The sequence below is a fragment of the Anabrus simplex genome, chromosome 2 (assembly GCF_040414725.1).
Source record: "Anabrus simplex isolate iqAnaSimp1 chromosome 2, ASM4041472v1, whole genome shotgun sequence".
NCBI lineage: Eukaryota > Metazoa > Arthropoda > Insecta > Orthoptera > Tettigoniidae > Anabrus > Anabrus simplex.
In genome coordinates this window covers 1237143370-1237163443 of record NC_090266.1, presented here as the reverse complement: position 1 = coordinate 1237163443, position 20074 = coordinate 1237143370, and the positions used below count along the sequence as shown (strand labels likewise).

Below are 20074 nucleotides of genomic sequence, written 5' to 3'. Positions count from 1 at the left end.
AATTTACATATGGAGGCGGGGCAGAAGGCCTCCCTATTAACATTACATAAATTTTAAGCAGCACGATGCTTCTAAAAGAAACATAACCTTCGACTCCTGCCAAAGGGGCGAGTGTAAAAAACCATGAATTTACACTGGTTTCACCTGAGAGAGGTGAACCCTAAATATCCTCTCCGTGACTGGGTTACTGACCAATAATGTAACCGGTGTTAGAAAATGTAGTATGATGCACGGCCCATGGAATCTGGGGGCAAGCTTGCCCGCAGGAACAAAATTTTTAACTATGACTTGATCTCCGACTTTTAAATTGGTGGGCCTCCGTCCACGATCATATCTTTCTCTTTTTCGTGGGACACTTCTAGGTTGCTTTTAGCCTTCTTCCATAGTTCTCTAATATTATCGGGATCTATTGTCTCTGGTGGTATGTCTTTAACTGACCAAAGATTAGAGAGCGGTGTGTTAGGAACAAACTTCAACATGAGAGATGATGGAGTGAACTGCCGAATTTAGAGCAAAAGCTAACCAAGGCAGAGAAGTATCCCACCTGGAATGATCTTCATGATGAAATGCAATTAAAGCAGATCTAAGATTACGATCGACCCGCTGAGCCAGAGATGGTTGAGGGTAATAAACAGAAGTTGTTACGTGTGAGATAGACAGATCAAAACTGAATTTATGGAATAAGTTAGACGCAAATGCCTTAGCATTATCAGAAACTATGTATTGACAGGGACCAAAAGAAGGAAAACTAGTATTTAAACAAGATATTGTAGACTGATCGGTTGCCAGCTTAGTTGGAAATAACCAAGAAAATCTAGTGAAGCCGTCTACACACACCAGAATAAATTTATTACCATTCTCCTTGGATTGTGGGAAAGGTCCGACGTAGTCTATATATAGATGTTCCATGGGGCGAGACGCTTGATGAGATGACAATAGCCCTAGCTTAGTGGACAAGATGGGCTTACTAAGTAAGCAAGATTTACAAGCTTTTACCAATTCTCTTATTATTATTATTAAGCGTATGGAATTTACAGAATGGACAAGTATATACAATATTATACAAAAGAAAAACCTGCAAAGAATACATGGTAAGTAGGCAACAATTACACATGAATATCTAAATTATTTATCCACTGCACTAGGGATACTGAGACATCAGCAAAGTCTTTTCGGTCTCCACCATAAGGACGCAGAGGGCATTCGTCCATTATATGATGCATGGTCTGGACTAAAGCACCACAATCACATGCTGGAGAGTCCCTGAAGCCCCACTGGTGAAGGGAGATTGCAGATCTTTCACAATTTGTGCGAAACCTGTTTAGTGATGCCCACGTTCTTCTTGGCAAACTGAAACCAGCTGGGGCATGGTTTGGATTAAAGAGGCTTGGCCACTCCGGAGCTGTACGAAACCATTGCTCTTTCCATTCCTCTTTTAAATTGAAACCAGCATCCATTAGATCCTTAGCTGTTTTCATTGGTGGCTTACGGGATTTCAGCCTTTGTCTCCAGATATCTGCAACATCTGTATGGATAGGTAGAGTTGGATTGGACGTGATCTTATCATATTCTTGAACACTGGCTCTTGAACGTCGCAGGCTTGGTGGAGCAATGTGGGACAGGACTGGCAGCCAGTGCATTGCAGTGGGCTTCAGAGTACCAGAGATGATACGCATGGTGGTGTTAAGTTGTACATCGACTTTCTTCACGTGGCAACTGTTAAGCCATACTGAAGAGCAGTATTCAGCTGCAGAATACACAAGGCCAAGCGCAGTACGTCGTAATGTGTCCGCTGAAGCATCCCATGAAGTTCCACACAATTTAAACAGAATACTATTAAGTGATCTCAACTTAGATCCGAGGTTTTCAAGATGCTTTCTATAAGATAGGGTTCGGTCAAGCGTTACCCCGAGGTACTTTGGATTAGGATTGTGCTTTAGCACTGAGCCATTGAAGCATACTTGGAGTTTTGTATTAGCCAACTTGTTGTGGAGATGGAAGCAAGCAGATTCTGTCTTATTCATACTCGGTTGTAGTCTCTGATTTCACCGTCCATACCTTTCCAAATAAACATCTCTCGGATCTTATCCCGAGTTTTGAAGATGGTTAAATGCCCCCCTATTGGGGTCTCATGATAGTACTTGAAGCACAAGCACAGCTGGAACCACTACTTTCATCTTTCGATCGTGTCTCGAAGAGCAGCACAAAACCCCATTTCTCAACACATAAGGGATGACATGTTCCCCAGAAAAAAAGGTTTCCATAATAGGAGCCAGCTCAGGATCTTCACGTTGATATTTTTCAATATCCCGAAATAACATAGGGGCATCAGTTAGAATAGCATTAATACCCGAAGGTATGGGTGTGGGAAGAGAAGAACTATCTTCCTGTTCAGTCGTCACCACTTCATGAGAAAACATGCAGCTTAGTCCGTCCGCAACTACATTTTCAGATCCTCTAATATGCTTCACATCAATTTGGGCGTCGAAACTAGTCCTGATTGAAATATATGTTGTAATTACATCTAAGCAACAATTTTTATATTGAATAAGGTGGACCCAAATTATAATAAAAGTTGTAATCAAATTGGAAAGCGGAAATCCTGATGGCCCAGCGGGCTATATGACCAGTACAACGAGGCCTACCTAAAACCCAACTTAAGGCTTGGTTATGCGTTTCTAGGTCGAATGTGATATGTTCCAGATAGAGGTGGAACTTCTCTGGTGCAAACAATACTGCCGAACCCTCAAGTTCATAGATGGAATATTTGGCCTCTTGAGCCGATAATGTTCTAGAAGCATAGGCGATGGGTCGCCTTCCGAGTTCCGTTTCCTGAAGAAGGACAGTGGCAACCGCAGATGACGATGCGTCTGTTTGGGCAATGAATTTCTTCAAGAAATTGGGAGAGCGTTACAAAGAGCTAATTTCATATCTTCAAAAGAGAGTTGCTGGGACGGCCCCCACTCCTATGGAGTAAGTTCAAGGGCGCTGCTCTGTTAGCGAAGTTAGGAATAAATTTCCTGAAGAAATTCACCATGACTATAAACCTGGCTATGCCTTTGTTACTGCACATATCGCATTAACAATTATATCTAGGAAATTATGTCATTTATTTGTGTTTTTTAAATCTACAATATTGTAGTATTTCATTTATAAAATGTATTTATTAATGAAGTTGTGAATAGAGGGCAGCACCTCGCTTCCGGGACTGTTTTCTGGCGCGAGTGACTGGCTAGGGACGCGGGGAGAAGCGCGTCAGACATGACACGAGTAACATGTGGAGACAACAGTCTCACGAAATCATGTAATTGCACAACAGTGCTACTAACATTTTAGGTGCAGCTAAACCATTGGCACAATAACAATTTCGTCTTTTCTAGTGGTTTTTTAGTGTCAGTGCATACCTCGTGTGAATGTATAATTGTATATGTACAAGCAGTACTTACAGTACTGGTGTGTTCTTAGTTCACGTATACTGAATAAATCAGTGACTTGTGTGCTCTTTATGTTTTACAACCTGTATTTTCTTAATAACATTTAAGTGGTCCTCCGAAAGTGTACTTTATTATGTGGTTATCATAAGCGACCACCAGAGGTAAGGTTAGATCGTGAACAAAACAACAGTTTCATCTCGGTCAAACAGCCTTTGATGTCCTTAGGAGGTTTGAAATCATGGATAGCCTGTGTTCTGAAATGGTCAATGGAAACACCATCATGCAACACAATATGCCCTAAGAACGACGTGGAAGTTTTAGCAAAAGCTACCTTAGATAACTTCACAGTCAACCCAGCTTTACGAAGGCAATTGAGTACTTCCTTTAGATGATCAAGGTGTCCTTCAAAGGTCTCGGAAAATACGACATCATCAAGGTAGCGATACAGGTATTCAAATTTGATGTCCGAGAAGACCCTTATCTAGCAGTCTAGTAAGAACAGCTGGCCTGTGGGGGGCCTGAAATGCACAGGATTGTACTCATACAAGTTCCAATCCGTGGCAAAAGCTGTTAGATGTTTTTATTGTTCAGTTAGAGGTATCTGGTTGTATGCCTGATTAAGATCAAGGATGGTAAAGAACTAGTCTATCCGAAACCATGAAAAACAGGAGTGAAGATTAGGAAGGGCACAGATTGTAACACCACCGTACAGTTTAAAGCCCTGTAATCAATCACAGGCCTGATGCCTCCTTGAGGTTTCGGTACAAGAAAAATGGACGATGAATACACCGACTTAGAAGGTCGAATTATACCATCCTTCAACATTTGATCGATGATTTCCTTAAGAGCCCTCATTTTAGGTGGGGACAGTCTATAAGGCGGAAACCTAACTGGAATCAAATCCGTAACCTCAATCTTATATTCCATAAGGTCAGCAACACCAAGAGTATCAGAAAATACATCGGGAAAGGACTGACACAATTTACAAATACTCTCGGCCTGCTCCTCAGGTAGATGTCTAAGATCTAACAATATCTCACCCTGGGTAGGCAAAACAGATGAACATGACACAGAATTACACTTCAAAAGGGGAATCTTACAATTATTAGCAAATATGAAGGTGCACGACTTACTCTGAATGTCAAGCACCAGACCAGAATAAGACCTGAAATCGGCCCCCAATATTATAGGCAAGACAAGTGTTTAGCAACAAATAACTTCACCTTCCAGGTAAATTTTGAAATACGAATTTTAGCAAAAATGAAACCTAAAATTTCTAATGGAGATGAGTTAGCTGAATCATTTAATGAAGTAGTATAGTCCAGAAACTTACAAACAGTTTTTAATTCAGAATACCATTCTTCCAAAATTATGGAACATCCAATCCCTGAGTCTAACAGAGCGATGACGGGTTCATTATTTATTTCAATTCTAAGGAATGGCACAAATTCAGGGGTCTCTGCCGCAATTCTGAGGCATTCTCTGGGGCCTTCAAATGATAAATTTTTACCGAGCTCGATAGCTGCAGTCGCTTAAGTGCGGCCAGTATCCAGTATTTGGGAAATAGTAGGTTCGAACCCCACTATCGGCAGCCCTGAAAATGGTTTTCCGTGGTTTCCCATTTTCACACCAGGCAAATGCTGGGGCTGTACCTTAATTAAGGCCACGGCCACTTCCTTCCACTTCCTAGGCCTTTCCTGTTCCATAGTCGCCATAAGACCTATCAGTGTCGGTGCGACGTAAAGCAACTAGCAAGAAAAAAAATAAATAAATTAGAAGCCACTTTACCCTTACCAGAACTTTTACTGAGCCTCGGGAAGGTGAACATACTGAGTTTGCAGAGGTTGTACCATAAGTTGAGCAGGAGGGGGTGAGCAAATGAGCCGCATTTAAAGCAACCTTGAGATGTACCAACTCCGTTCTTCGTCCCACTAGATTTTATCAATGTGCTTTTATTTCGAAGATGTTCCGTTGAACCACAAGCATAACATTTATGGGTGGTGAAAGTTCGGCGAAGTGGAGGCCGAGAACTGTTAGAAGATAAAGGGGGCTCCTTCAGAACTCGTAAGGTGTCGGCATACCTTACTCCTGCTGATACATTCATAGCCTCTAACTCTGAAAAGGTCTCAGGATGAGACACGAAACATAGGTAAAACCTATATGGCGGAGAGAGACCTTCGACAATAGTTTGCACTATTTGGTCTTCAGAAAAATGAAGGGCGAACACCCTGGAGTAAAATTTAATGTCTTGGATAAAGTCTACAAGATTCTCGTCCAGTCGCTGTACCCTAAAATAGAACTTTTGGCTCAATGATGACATGGCTCTGGCCGGAATGAAATTTGCCAGGAGGTGGCCGTGGAAGTCGTCTGTGGATGATCTGTCAGCTATTGCTTTAACTATTTTGTCCGAAAGGACGCCTACAGAATATGGAATATGGATACATAATTTGAAGTATTTGAGAATGCTATAGGGAGAACACTAACGCGTGATCTTGAAATTCTACTAAGAACCTTAATATAGTATAGTATAGTATTTATTTAAACATAACAGGCGATTAGCCCCGATACATGTTTACATATCCCCTTTCCATGCACAGAGAACTAACAACCAAAAGAGAAGAAGCAAGAGACTCCTTGGGCTTGCCATGGGGCCCGTCAGATACTCCGGAAACGTGACGCTCCCAAGGGAGTGTCACCACGGTAGTCATCCTCAGTCCCCCATGCCATGTCCATCATCTCTATTTAATATTAAGAAACAACATAAATAATTTAAAAAAGTATTTAAATAAATACTATGACTTCATTAGTGGAGTTTACTGAAAATTTAGAAATTCCCAGCAAGATAGCCAATGGATGAGGCAAACTACTGAAACCGGGTGACATAATTGGTGACGGCATAGAAGGTTGAGAGGTCTCTAACACAGCATTATTCAAAAAGAAAGGTGGAATTTGTCTAGGATGATCAGACTCCATTTCCAATGGGAAAGAAGTTTGTTGAGTTGCCACAGATGTCCTACTTTCTACAGCTTTACAAGAATCCTCCTCAGTAGCTAAGTTTATTAAAGGGACTTGGTCGGTTTTGGGAGCACCTGCCCCAGTCAACAATTGACTAACCCTGTTAGACATATCTGAGAGATGTTCAACCAGATTACTAGCCTCCTTAGCATGATCCTCTTTTAATTTGAGACACACTAGGTCCCTAGCCCTGTTATAGAAATGAAACAGTCTAGCCTGTACTCTCTTAAGTTGGTAAGCAGATGGATTGCTCACTTCAAAAAGTCACTACCGACGCTAGCTCAGTGGTATTGTCAGTGATGGTGGATAGAGCCTCATCAATTTCTTTTTCCCCAAAGACTGGGATTGAAATAGGAAATTCCAATGATTCTTTGAGCTTGGCAATGTCTGTCACAACCGTTCCTGCAGACTGGACCTTTCTAATGAGTAACTCATAGATCAATTCCTCCTTGTGCAAGTACCCGGGAGCGAGGACTTCACGAGGACCAGACATGTTGACAGAAAGGTGAATATTTTGGAAAAATTCTCAGCAACCGAGAAAATTCTTAGAGTTCGAAACAGATCCTACCTTTAGCCATTAAAAGGGCTCAATCTAGACCCATTCAACCACACTTACCACTTGTTACCGTGTTTTTGTGGATCGCAGAGGTGAAAGAAGGTGCTGGTGGGAATGGGTCTATCTACTAAATCAAAGATTAACTTAAAACTTTAAAATAAAGGTTATATTATTTCCTTTCAAATCACAAACTTAACAAACTTTTCACTGAGTGAAATAACAAGGTTACAGGTACAAATAGCAGTTTAGAAATAACCAAAACTGAGCTTCCAGCTCCCAATTTATAAGTTTACTACATCGCAAATGTTACGTTTAGTTAGTCATGGAGAGAAATCTCCCAATTTAAGAGCACTTTGCTCCAAAGGTTACAAATTCAATTTTACACAAAACCAGCAAGAGTTTACACACTCTCTGAATTCCACAAAGGAGACTGGCTCCCAATTTCTTACGCAAAAATCTAACACTTTTCAGCCTCTCTAGGCCCAAACCTACAAGTTACAATTTTTACACAGGGGTATCTATTACCCAAACTACTGGGCCTTCGTGGAAAGAAGAACAGGTTAAATTACTGGCCTGAACACAAAACGAATGGAGGCGTACACTTGTGCTCCTAGAAAATTAAGTGTAAAACCCTAATTGGTCTCTCGGCCCGATGATGCAGAGACTAATCCCAAGCTACTGCGATGACTAGAATGAAGGTTCATTTAATGCTTTACAGAAAGGAGAAACGGTTACAAAATCGTAGTCACCTCAAACTAAACTGAAGGGGAACTCAAGAGGGTAACGCACTCTCTATCCCTGATTTACAATTTTAGTATTTATGAAATATTACATTAGCCAAAAGAAGGTTTAAATTTTAGAAAACAGGAGATTACATAGTTAGAAATTAGAACCTTCCCCTCGTGTAATTCTGCGGAGGTAGCTACAAAAAAATGAGACTGGTGGCCTCCTGTCTTAACGCACACTCTCTCAGAAATTTGGTGATCAAAAGACAAGGTAGCCTGAAAAAGCTGCAGCTTCTATACCCGAGGGGACAGTTTGAGACGGTTCTGGACTAAATCCGGACACACCCTCTCATTTTTATTGGTTGAATTCAAAAGGTACAAGAAACCTATTATTGGCTGAAAAATAATTACAGAAAATTCATGATATGCCGGATTCAAAAACTAGTGGAACGAGAAAGAAGTGTTACAAACCTTGAAATTACAAAATAAATGAACATTAATTTATTTGAGAAAACATAAAAACACAAAACTTCTTTAAATCACTAATTCTTTTACCTTGCATCAGAGTGCATTACCTCAGTTTTTTTTGTAATGACATCTATGGAGAAGAGTTTAAACTTCTTGAAGTAAACAAATAAATCCAGTCAGTTTAGGCAACTTCACAATAACACATCACTCAGTAATTCAACAGTGACATCTTCTGGTCAATGTCCCAACTTCATGCAGTAGCTGTTTCACGTTTAGTAGGAGGGATAGCATTCGTTAAGGCGCTTCTTTTAAATGTGCGGAGTTGAGATGTACCACCCGGTACAGGAAGAATTACAAAAACTGATACCAAGTACAGATATTAGTCATGTTGAACAGGAATGGAATAATTTTGAGAGTGCATTTGTAAGGTGTGCAGAGAAAACGTGGCAGAACGTCGGGAATGTTAAGAGAGAAAGAGACAATATGGTGGAATGATTAATTGAAAAGTAATGTAAAGGAAAAAAGGAAGCATGAAAGGAATGGAAAATACAAAAGACTGAAGAGAGTAGAGTGAGATGAATGGAGGAGAAAAGAGCTTGCAAAAAAAAGTAGTAACCGAAGAAGAGTTGGGAAACATTCATCCAAGAAGTAAAGAAAGATTTGAATTGTGGGGAAATAATATTATTTTGAATTATAAGGAACTGTAAGAACGAAAGTGTGAACACAGGATTTGTGAAGAAGAAAGGAGTAATACTGACAAAACCGGGAGAGATAATGAACAAATGGAAGGAATATTTCAGTAAACTGCTGAACGTGAGAAACCAAACATATAGAGAATGTATCCAGGCTGCAGGAGTAGAAGAAGTAACAGAGAAGGAATGAGACATTACAGTGGCAGAGGTGGAATGGGCATTTAAAAAGATGAAGATGGGAAAAGCTGTGGGAATAGATGAGGTAGGCATAGAAATGATCAAGGCTGCAGGACCAGCAGGACTCCAGTGGACTTAAAGAATATAGTAAAACCTCATTAATTCAAAGTCGTTCGGATGCAAAAGTCGGACTTTGAATTAAGTGATTTTGAATTAACCGCCAACTTATAATTCAGAAATGCCAACCTTGCCACATCACTAAACATTGTAAGATCCATTACTGCATGCAGTTAACCTTGATTCACTATTTAAACTTTTCAAACACCAAGAAAACAACTGTTTCCAATATGTATCCAACAAGGTGCATTTACAGTATTCAAAAAATGCACTCGGATAACTCGCTGACCTGACAAACATAACCTGATGCAACAAAAGAAAAAAAGCATGATTCAAAGACGAGGAGAAATCTATGCTTCTTCCCCTGTGCAAGTGTTTTATTCATTAGATTACTGTACTGTGTGCATTTTAGATGCCCTGTACTTGCACGGAAAGTACCCGATGCCCTTAAAACATCGTGGCTCATCGAACTTTCCTATGATGAATATTGGAAGTGCATTGCAATATAGACTCGTTGGCCGAATGGTCAGCGTACTGGCCTTTGGTTCGGAGGGTCCCGGGTTCGATTCCCGGCCGGGTCAGGGATTTTAACCTTAATTGGTTAATTCCAGTGGCCCGGGGGCTGGATGTATGTATTGTCTTCATCATCATTTCATCCTCATCACGACGCGCAGGTTGCCTACAGGCACCGGGCGAGCCGAACCCGTTCTGGGATATCCCGGCAATAAAAGCCATACGACATTTCATCGCAGTATAGTACAACCACCCCCAGCCTTGTAAGATTTCCTAGTTGGCACTTCTCTCCTTTAAAACCATAAGTCTGTTTGGGCTCGGCATTAAGAAAACAATGCAGTTTCATCGGCATTGGCGGTATTGCTCGGTGCGTACAAATTGATTCTATGAGCTACGCATTTTCATCAACTGTCGGCATCACCAGCGTTCTGCTTCTCCACACACTGCCTGGTGTTCCTTAGAACGCTGAATAAAAAGGTTACAATTTCACTCAAACTTAGCACAATGTAGACACACACACCTGCACATAGCATTCTATCATGACACAGGTAAATTTTGAATTTAAATTACTCTGTAAAATACTACTTTTTTAAAATGTAAAAGCACTTTTGAATTAAGAGTCTGAATTTTGGTAATGGGACCGGCATTGTTCTTCAAATTACGATACTTTATGTTCCTGGGAATGAGAGCTTCTTTGAATTAGGTGGGATTTTGAATTAACCGATTTTAAATTGTCGAGGATCTACTGTACTCAAGTGGGTATGGAGAGAGAGAAAAGTACCCAAGAATTGTGAAAAGGGGGTTATAATACCAGTATTCAAGAAAAGTGATAAGATGTGCGGTAACCACTGAGGAATCACCATCCTCTCCCCTGCTGCCAAGATATAAGAAGGTATATTGGAAAGAAGAATTAGAGAAAAGTTTGAAAGCCATTTCCAAGAGGAACGATTTGGATTCAGATGTGGGAAGTCAACATTGGAACCCATTTTAATTCGGAGACAGATCATGGCATTTATAGACTTTGAAAAGGCATACAACAGCATTGCCAGATCAAAAGTTTTGGAAAGCCTGACACACAAGGACATTGGCAAGGAACTAATAACAATGATAAAAAGTGATATATGATGACTGTTGTAGCTGAGTGAAGACAGCCGTTGCAACTGTTCATATAATGGTGATGGATGACATCTTAAAGGTTGCAAGGGAAGATTACAGTGGGGAAAGAATGAATGCAATGATGTTTGTGGATGATGTGATCTGGGGAGAAGATGAGGAGGATGTACAACAAGAGCTAAACAATGGGGATTGAGGATCAACTTGGATAAGAGTAAGACTATGGTGATGAGTAGAGGAAGTAAAGAAGGAAAAGGAGCTACCAAAATTTGAGACAAGGAACTGGAAATAATGGAACACTTCAAATACTTGGGAAGTGAACAGACTGCAAATGGGGGACTGGATATGGAAATTAGTAGATGGATACAACTTGTGATAGTACATATATCACACCCTTGCACTGTATTTAGAAGTGAGAGATATTATTGTCAGTATTCAATGTTTATTATTATTATTATTATTATTATTATTATTATTATTATTATTATTATTATTATTATTATTATTATTATTATTATTATTTCATTTGTATATTTATTCTTACTGTTGTATGCTGGAAGGTCTTCAAATGTTGTATGAGTAATTTGTTTTGTACGACGGCTGGGAAAATCATTGCTATAATAACTCAGGAAATTTGGGTGAGTCATGTGTATATCCCAGTCTGATGTGACGGACTTGATGTAGTCCGAAATCTCCGATGAGTCATGTGAAATACCTGAGTCCGTAGATGCTGTTATCGCCTTGTGACACTGAAAGAAGTTCACAGCGTGGTCTTATCTAAAGGATCCACTCATGATTGGCTGGCCAGGATCAATCTAGGCGTATCATGTGAGAGAAAGGGGAATGATGATGTCTGTTTAGCTTGTGATCAAATGGCGTGAAGAGACACACTGTACTGGAATGAAGTAGTGCGGACACACGATACGTGAGTGAAACTGGATGTACGGTACTGGAGTGACACTGCTGCAATATACTGAACTGGACTTCAGACGTTTGTGGAACGTAGTCTTATTATAGACATGATATTGTATAGGCTTTTGGGCTTGCGCCGTGTCAAGAAAATAAGGTGAAATTCGTAATGTTTCGCAGAAAACTGTGCTCTGCGTCCTCAGAAGAATTCTCAACTGTCCACGAGAAAGGCTAAGAAGCCTTCACCTTATTTTCTTGACACGGCACAAGCCCAAAAGCCTATACAATATCATGTCTATAAGTACGGGCCGTGAAAGCATTAATGGCAATGTAGTCTTATTATGTTTGTGGAAACGTGACTGACCTACAGTTGTGGAGTGCGTAGGCACTGAGTATTGTATCACTTTGTGGTGGTCTGGTATTACATGTTGCTGAAAGGTGGGAGGTGCTATATCTCAGACTTTCCATTATTTACGTTCAGGAACGACAAGCGCGTGTTGCTCAAATGCATATATCTTTATAACAAGTGTTAGACTCAGTGAACACAGTATTATGAGGTACAGTATCTGTGTGAAATAATAAGTGCCGATTATTAGAATCGGCAAGTCGTATTGATACAGAGACAGTGAAGGGGTCTTATCTACATATATGTACATTGTTCAACAAACTAACTAGAAATGGTGGCTTAGTTCTTGCTTTTGTTTTCCCACTGTTTTCTTTGTTGTTGTAAATATGGAGTCTTCCAGTAATATTTTGTTTGTGTGTTATAAGTGTATTTGGTATGTTGATGAGGTGCTCATGAACAGATTCTATTGAGAATATAGTTAGATATTTTAGAATCAGTGGAGTTATTGATGAACCTGGGTGCAGCTCCTACCTATTTAGTCATTTTCAGAAGGTTAGGTAAGGCCTGTAGCAGATGTACCAGTACGCAGCTTTGTGTACACGCCCTGGGAGATGAAGAATTATCATGCTCTATCTAAATTCAAGAGATCCATTCTGGTGAATTCTGGCACCCATATTACAGACATTTCGATTAATTATTTTATTAATCTAATTTATTTCAAGTATTTTATTAAGTTCTTGAGTAATTTTATTTATTCAGTTATTTATTTATATAATTTTATTTATGATATTCTGTTATTATTTATTGGTATTGACAAATTGTTACAAACTGTGGAATACCACCAGGTATGAAGGATAAAGGGGTAATGCACTTGCCTATAATAACAGACAGCTGAAACAAAATTCCTGAGGAGTGTGCTATGGACAGAGGGAGAAATGAAGACTTATGAAAAGAGATAAATGTGCAAAAACTGAATGACAAACTGGAACAGATTGAGGTGGTTTGGACACGTCAAGCTGATGAACGAAAGAAGACTGCCAGAACAAGGACTGGAAAGGTAGACGATAGACTCTGTGATAAACAGCATAGGACAACAGAACCTGGACTGGAACTCAGTGCTGGATGAGGAATGGTGAAGAGACAGGAGGAAGTAGAGATCAACCATATTTGCCCCCACCTGGTGTCAGCTCGAAAAGGGTAAATGATGTTGATAATGACTATACATGCATGATGACATAGTTTGCAAGCCTAAATTTCAGTCACCGAGCTCAATAGCTGCAGTCGCTTAAGTGCGGCCAGTATCCAGTATTCGGGAGATAGTAGGTTTGGACCCCACTGTCGGCAGCCCTGAAGATTGTTTTCCATGGTTTCCCATTTTCACACCAGGCAAATGCTGGGGCTATACCTCAACTAAGGCTATGGCCGCTTCCTTCCCACTCCTAGCACTTTCCTTTCCCATCGTCACCATAAGACCTATCTGTGTCGGTGCGACGTAAAGCGACTAAAAAACAAAACAAAAAAACATACATACATTATCATTATAGACTGTTATGCCTTTCAGCGTTCAGTCTGCAAGCCTCTGTGAATTTACTAAACGTCGCCACAATCCTCGATTTGCAACTAGTGTTGTGGCCACATTTAGTTCTATACCTCTTATCTTTAAATCGTTAGAAACCGAGTCTAATCATCGTCGTCTTGGTCTACCTCTACTTCTTTTACCCTCCATAGCGGAGTCCATTATTCTCCTAGGTAACCTGTCCTCCTCCATTCGCCTCACATGACCACACCACCGAAGCCGGTTTATACGTACAGCTTCATCCACCGAGTTCATTCCTAAATTAGCCTTTATCTCCTCATTCCGAGTACCCTCCTGGCATTGTTCCCACCTGTTTGTCCCAGCAATCATTCTTGCTACTTTCATGTCTGTTACTTCTAACTTATGAATAAGGTATCCTGAGTCCACCCAGCTTTCGCTCCCGTAAAGCAAAGTTGGTCTGAAAACAGACCGATGTAAAGATAGTTTCGTCAGGGAGCTGACTTCGTTGTTACAGAATACTGCTGATCGCAACTGCGAGCTCACTGCATTAGCTTTACTACACCTTGATTCAATCTCACTTACTTTATTACCATCCCGAGAAAACACACAACCTAAGTACTCGAAATTATCGATTTGTTCTAGCTTTGTATCACCGATCTGACATTCAATTCTGTTGAATTTCTTACCTACTGACATCAATTTAGTCTTCAAGAGGCTAATTTTCATACCATACTCATTGCACTTATTTTCTAGTTCCAAGATATTAGACTGTAGGCTTTCGGCACAATCTGCCATTAAGACCAAGTCGTCAGCATAGGCCAAACTGCTTACTACATTTCCACCTAACTGAATCCCTCCCTGCCATTTTATACCTTTCAGCAGATGATCCATGTAAACTACAAACAGCAAAGGTGAAAGATTACAGCCTTGTCTAACTCCTGTAAGTACCCTGAGCCAAGAACTCATTCTACCATCAATTCTCACTGAAGCCCAATTGTCAACATAAATGCCTTTCATTGATTTTAATAATCTGCCTTTAACTCCATAGTCCCCCAGTATGGCGAACATCTTTTCCCTCGGTACCCTGTCATATGCTTTCTCTAGATCTACGAAACATAAACACAACTGCCTATTCCTCTCGTAGCATTTTTCAATTACCTGGCGCATACTGAAAATCTGATCCTGACAGCCTCTCTGTGGTCTGAAACCGCACTGGTTTTCATCCAGCTTCCTCTCAACGACTGATCGCACCCTCCCTTCCAAGATGCCAGTGAATACCTTGCCTGGTATACTAATCAATGAGATACCTCGATAGTTGTTGCAATCCTTCCTGTTCCCTTGCATATAGATAGGTGCAATTACTGCTTTTGCCCAACCTGAAGGCACCTTACCAACACTCCATGCTAATTTTACTACTCTATGAAGCCATTTCATCCCTGCCTTCCCACCATACTTCACCATTTCAGGTCTAATTTCATCTATTCCTGCTGCCTTATGACAATGGAGTTTATTTACCATCCTTTCCACTTCCTCAAGCATAATTTCACCAACATCATTTTCCTCCTCCCCATGAGCTTGGCTGTTTGCAACACCACCAGGATGATTTCCTTTTACATTGAGAAGATGTTCAAAATATTCCCTCCACCTCTCCAGAGATTCCCTGGGATCTATTATGAGTTCACCTGAATTACTCAAAACACTGTTCATTTACTTTATCCCTCCCTTCCTAAGATTCTTTATTACTGTCCAGAAAGGTTTCCCTGCTGCTTGACCTAGCCTTTCCAGGTTGTTACCAAAATCTTCCCATGACTTCTTTTTGGATTCAACAACTATTTGTTTCGCTCTGTTTCTTTCATCTACATACAAATCCCTGTCTGCCTCGGCCCTTGTTTGGAGCCATTTCTGATAAGCCTTCTTTTTACGTTTACAAGCTGTTCTCTCTTCATCATTCCACCAAGATGTTCGCCTTTTCCCATCTTTACACACAGTTATTCCTAGGCATTCCCTTGCTGTTTCTACTACAGCATCCCTGTATGCCACCCATTCACTTTCTATATCCTGAACCTGCTTACTGTCTACTGTTCGAAACTTCTCACTAATCATATCCATTTCTGTCTAATTTCCTCATCCTGGAGATTTTCAACCCTTATTCGTTTGCAGACAGATTTCACTTTCTCTACCCTAGGCCTAGAGATACTTAGTTCACTACAGATCAGATAGTGGTCTGTATCATCGAAAAATCCGCGGAAAATTCGTACATTCCTAACAGATTTCCTGAATTCGAAGTCTGTTAAGATATAGTCTATTATGGATCAGGTACCCCTAGCCTCCCATGTGTAGCGGTGAATAGCCTTATGCTTGAAGAATGTATTCGCAACTGCTAAACCCATACTAGCACAGAAGTCCAGCAAACGCTTCCCATTCCCATTAGCTTCCATATCTTCCCCACATTTACCAATCACCCTTTCGTACGTATCCTTCAGTTCTATTCCCAACTTTTGCATTGAAATCGCCCATTAGCACTATTCTATCTTTGCTGTTGACCCTGACCACGATGTCACTCAATGCTTCATAAAACTTGTCAACTTCATCCTCATCTGCACCCTCACATGGTGAATACACGGACACAATTCTAGTCCTAATTCCTCCAACTGACAAATCTACCCACATCATTCGCTCATTTACGTGCCTAACAGAAACTATGTTGCCTGCAATGGTATTCCTGATAAAGAGCCCTATCCCAGACTCTGCCCTTCCCTTTCTAACACCTGTCAAGTACACTTTATAATCTCCTATCTCTTCCTCATTATCTCCCCTTACCCGAATATCACTTACTCCTAGCACATCCAGATGCATCCCCTTTGCTGACTCAGCCAGTTCTGCCTTCTTTCTTCCATAAGCCCCATTGATATTGATAGCTCCCCATCGAATTCCATTTCGTTTGCCAAATAAAAAGAAATAAAAAGAAGAAAAATTAGTCTACAGGTAAACTCTCTTGCATTGAACCTAAGGACTGTTGACTTTCATATGGTGAAGGAATTACATTCTAGCTTCATTAGCTTTTGTACAACATAACTTTATATTTCTTATTTTTATTGCTTTTTATAAATCCCTGCATTTTCAGGATGATATCTAAAAAGGAATTAAATTCATTCTGAGGATTTTATAATTGGACAATGGTGTTTTGAGACAAAGAAAATGAAAAAATAAATCTTGCATACAAATTACCCCACCCCTTTCCCACAACATAATTTGTCAGAGAAGAACGCCTCGAAGCGGGTACAAGCCTTACTGCAGCTCCGTTTCATCCGTATGACTCGTGGTACATCTGTGTTTTGTAGTTAAGAAATGTCCACCTCTGTAGCGTAGGTCTGATCACGTCGCACAAATTGATGAATAGTTTCGTGTCCGCATCGGTCGTGCTATATGCCTGTTTTCTGTAGTTAAGAATGTCCACCAGCATAATGGTTAGCACAATTAGCTGCCGTTCTCAGGGGCCTGAGTTCGATTCTCGGTACCGTACTGCCAGAGATTAAAGAATGGCAGGAAGGTTGATATGTGGTAAAATGGCACACGCAGCTCTCCTCCATTGGGGGAATGCCTACAAAGAGTTGCACCACCTCGGAATGAGGAAACAATTTTAGTTAAATATTCATGGTTGTTGCTATTAATATAGCAGGCGTGATCATTAATGAAATGATCATTTAATATCTCGTAACTTGCGCCAATATGCTTAATTTTTGGAAAGAAGTAGGCTTAAAACATGATAAAAACAATCCAATCATAACGATTGTTTTGTTTGCCAACATACCTAACAAATAATAATAATAATAATAATAATAATAATAATAATAATAATAATAATAATAATAAATGTTATTGATCTTACTACGTCTCGATTATTTTCATGATTTTTGGAGATGCCAAATGAAACATAACGAACGTGCAAAATTAAACATGAAGATAATGAAACGCATTACCGCCACACCTGTAGATATCCATAAATGCGGCCGGCCTTCTTGTTATTCATTTATATTTTTTTCGTCATGGAACTTCTGGCACTATCCGGGCACTTGATAGCATTCCTAACCTAAGCAATGCCGTCTCTCTTATCTCAATTACTTTTTTTAGGTAAATCCTGATGTGATAAATGTAGAGAACAAGCATGAAATATACCGTACTTAAAAATAAAGGTCTGGCTTTTAACAGCCGCAGTTATCCAAAGAATGCTTCCAGTCACTATGTATTACATTCGGAAGTACAACTCGTAACATGCACTAGTTATCAGCTGGTGGGTTGGCTTGCTTTCTACCTTATTCAGAAGGAGTGGCTTCTGCTATACATACACCAACTGGGACTAACAGAGACCATATCCAGAAATCGTTTTGCGAATAGATTCTTACATTTTGGACTGTATAGTGGGGAACAGAATGACTAGTTCTCGAATTCTCTCAATGGCAGTGCATGACTGACAAGATGGAGTGAAGATGACATCATTTGGAATGACAACACGCCAGTAGCAGGGATGTTGGCGGCACAAGATGACGGTAATTCAAATTAAAGCAGTAGTCAGGTTTTCTGTGTGATAGGCCTACTGCTCAGCTGACAGAGACAAATGACTGAACATTAAGTTCTTTTGATTAATATTGCATAATATGATACCCTTATCCCTTTTCTCTATGGGGTCGAGTATGAAGGGAGATGAATCTCTGAAGCGAGTTTTTACGATCGGATGCCCTTCCTAACGTAAACCTCATCAGAGGATTTCATGAGATTAAACGAATGACGTGATATAAGAGTAACTAAAACTGACTATATTTACTTTTATAGGTAGGCCTAAGAGTAATGTGTTTACCTTTTTAAAATTTAGAAATACTACCCTCCAATGAAAATAACCAGTAAAACTGATAATACATTCATAAGTTTGTTAAAGAATAGTGTAGAATGTTTACATGTTCATTTTACAGCTCTTTATAGCCTAGAAGTTCGGTGTTCACTGCACAAAATTTGAGGTTATCGCATATGGGCCCCCAACCCACTTATGTTTTTGACTGTAAAAGTGGGGAAAAAAAGAAAAAGAAAAGGGGTCTAATATGCAAGTAAATATGGTATATTTTCACTTAAATTTTGATTTACTATTAATACGAGAATTCCACATTCAGTATCCAGAGCCTTTAAAATATAAAGCATTTTTAAATTACCCAATTCATGCTGTTGTGGTTAACATGATATTCTACCTATATTAATACAATATTTTAAAGTTCTTGCTCATATACAAATATTGTATGAAGATCATTTCTTCCAGTCAGCTTCCCTCATTGGATGAAGTTCACCTTAAGTCATTTTCTTAATTTTTTGATTAGAATTCTCTAGACCAGTGTTTCTCTTATGTTGCAGGGCAATTGGCAGCATGTAAGTGCCCGTGGAAGCAGTATGAAGCTCTAGTCTCCTCAATAACACTTGTGATATAAATAAGACATATTTTTAGCAACCTAGTTTGTTTCAAGGTACATTCTGTTTTTCGTAGATGTTCTAGTATATCAAATTTGTATGCAGTTCTTTGTAAGATAATTTAAAAACTGAAAATTCATATGATCTCTCCTTTTGTATGCCTCTGTACTGCGAGGGAAATTGTGTATTGATATGTGATATATAGCCCAGTTAGCAGGATTGTGTGATACGTAAAGCTGAATGTGATATGATTTCTAATGGATGTACCGTATGTGAAAACCTTTAAATATGCCATAAGGAACTTCAAACTGACATAATATTGAATCGTCTTTGTACAGCTGGACTCTATTGTAAAATGTTCATAACTATTCATTCACACATGCTGTATATAATTTAAAATACACACATTTTTGAATTTGATATCAAGTCTTTTGTTCTGAGAAATTTATGATACCCACAAAAGAGTAGGCTTATATAGGGCGTTCAGAACCTAGCACCATGCATGTGCTGCCAGGCCCAGCCTCCTTCAAGGCAGCATGTAAGTGAGATGGCGGAAATACCTACCTGACTGAAAACTATTGTATTGAAACTTTATTCTCATCTGCTTTGATCATTTGGTGGCCTTTATAGGCAGAACCTATAGACATGCCACATTCATGGGAGAGCTGCTGGATTGACTGTTCCATCCTCACTCAGATATCTTGAAGCTGTTCCTTGCTGAGAGCTTGTTTAGGACACCACCTCTTCCACAGAACCTGTCTCTCCTTCTTAGAGTGCTTTTCGATGGTCAGGAAGCCTTCAGATAATGACTGTAAAATTTGCATTGACATTTTTCTTATGACTTCTTTAAAAGATACACTGAATGAAAAATATCCGCTGCTCTCTTGTTTATCACATCACTCAACTGTGTGTGGTACAGCTTGTCAGGTCCAGCCCAGCATGGCAGAGCATGTGTGGTGCTAGATTCTGAATGCCCTGTACTCATTTGAATATTTCAGTATCACGTGCATCAATTGCAGCT

At 39.8% G+C, this 20074-nt stretch overlaps 1 protein-coding gene across 4 annotated transcripts in view; it reads left to right on the top strand.

Moving 5' to 3' along the window:
* Positions 1 to 19467, top strand: part of Pex23 (peroxin 23) — a 986852-nt gene extending 967385 nt beyond the window's left edge. For all 4 annotated transcript variants that reach the window (XM_067142270.2, XM_067142269.2, XM_067142271.2 and 1 more), the window contains one exon: positions 19000 to 19467. In XM_067142270.2, coding sequence (XP_066998371.2) covers positions 19000 to 19073 — 74 coding nt within the window. In that variant the 3' untranslated portion in view covers positions 19074 to 19467. The remainder of the gene's footprint in view (positions 1 to 18999) is intronic.
* The last annotated feature ends 607 nt before the right edge of the window (positions 19468 to 20074 follow it).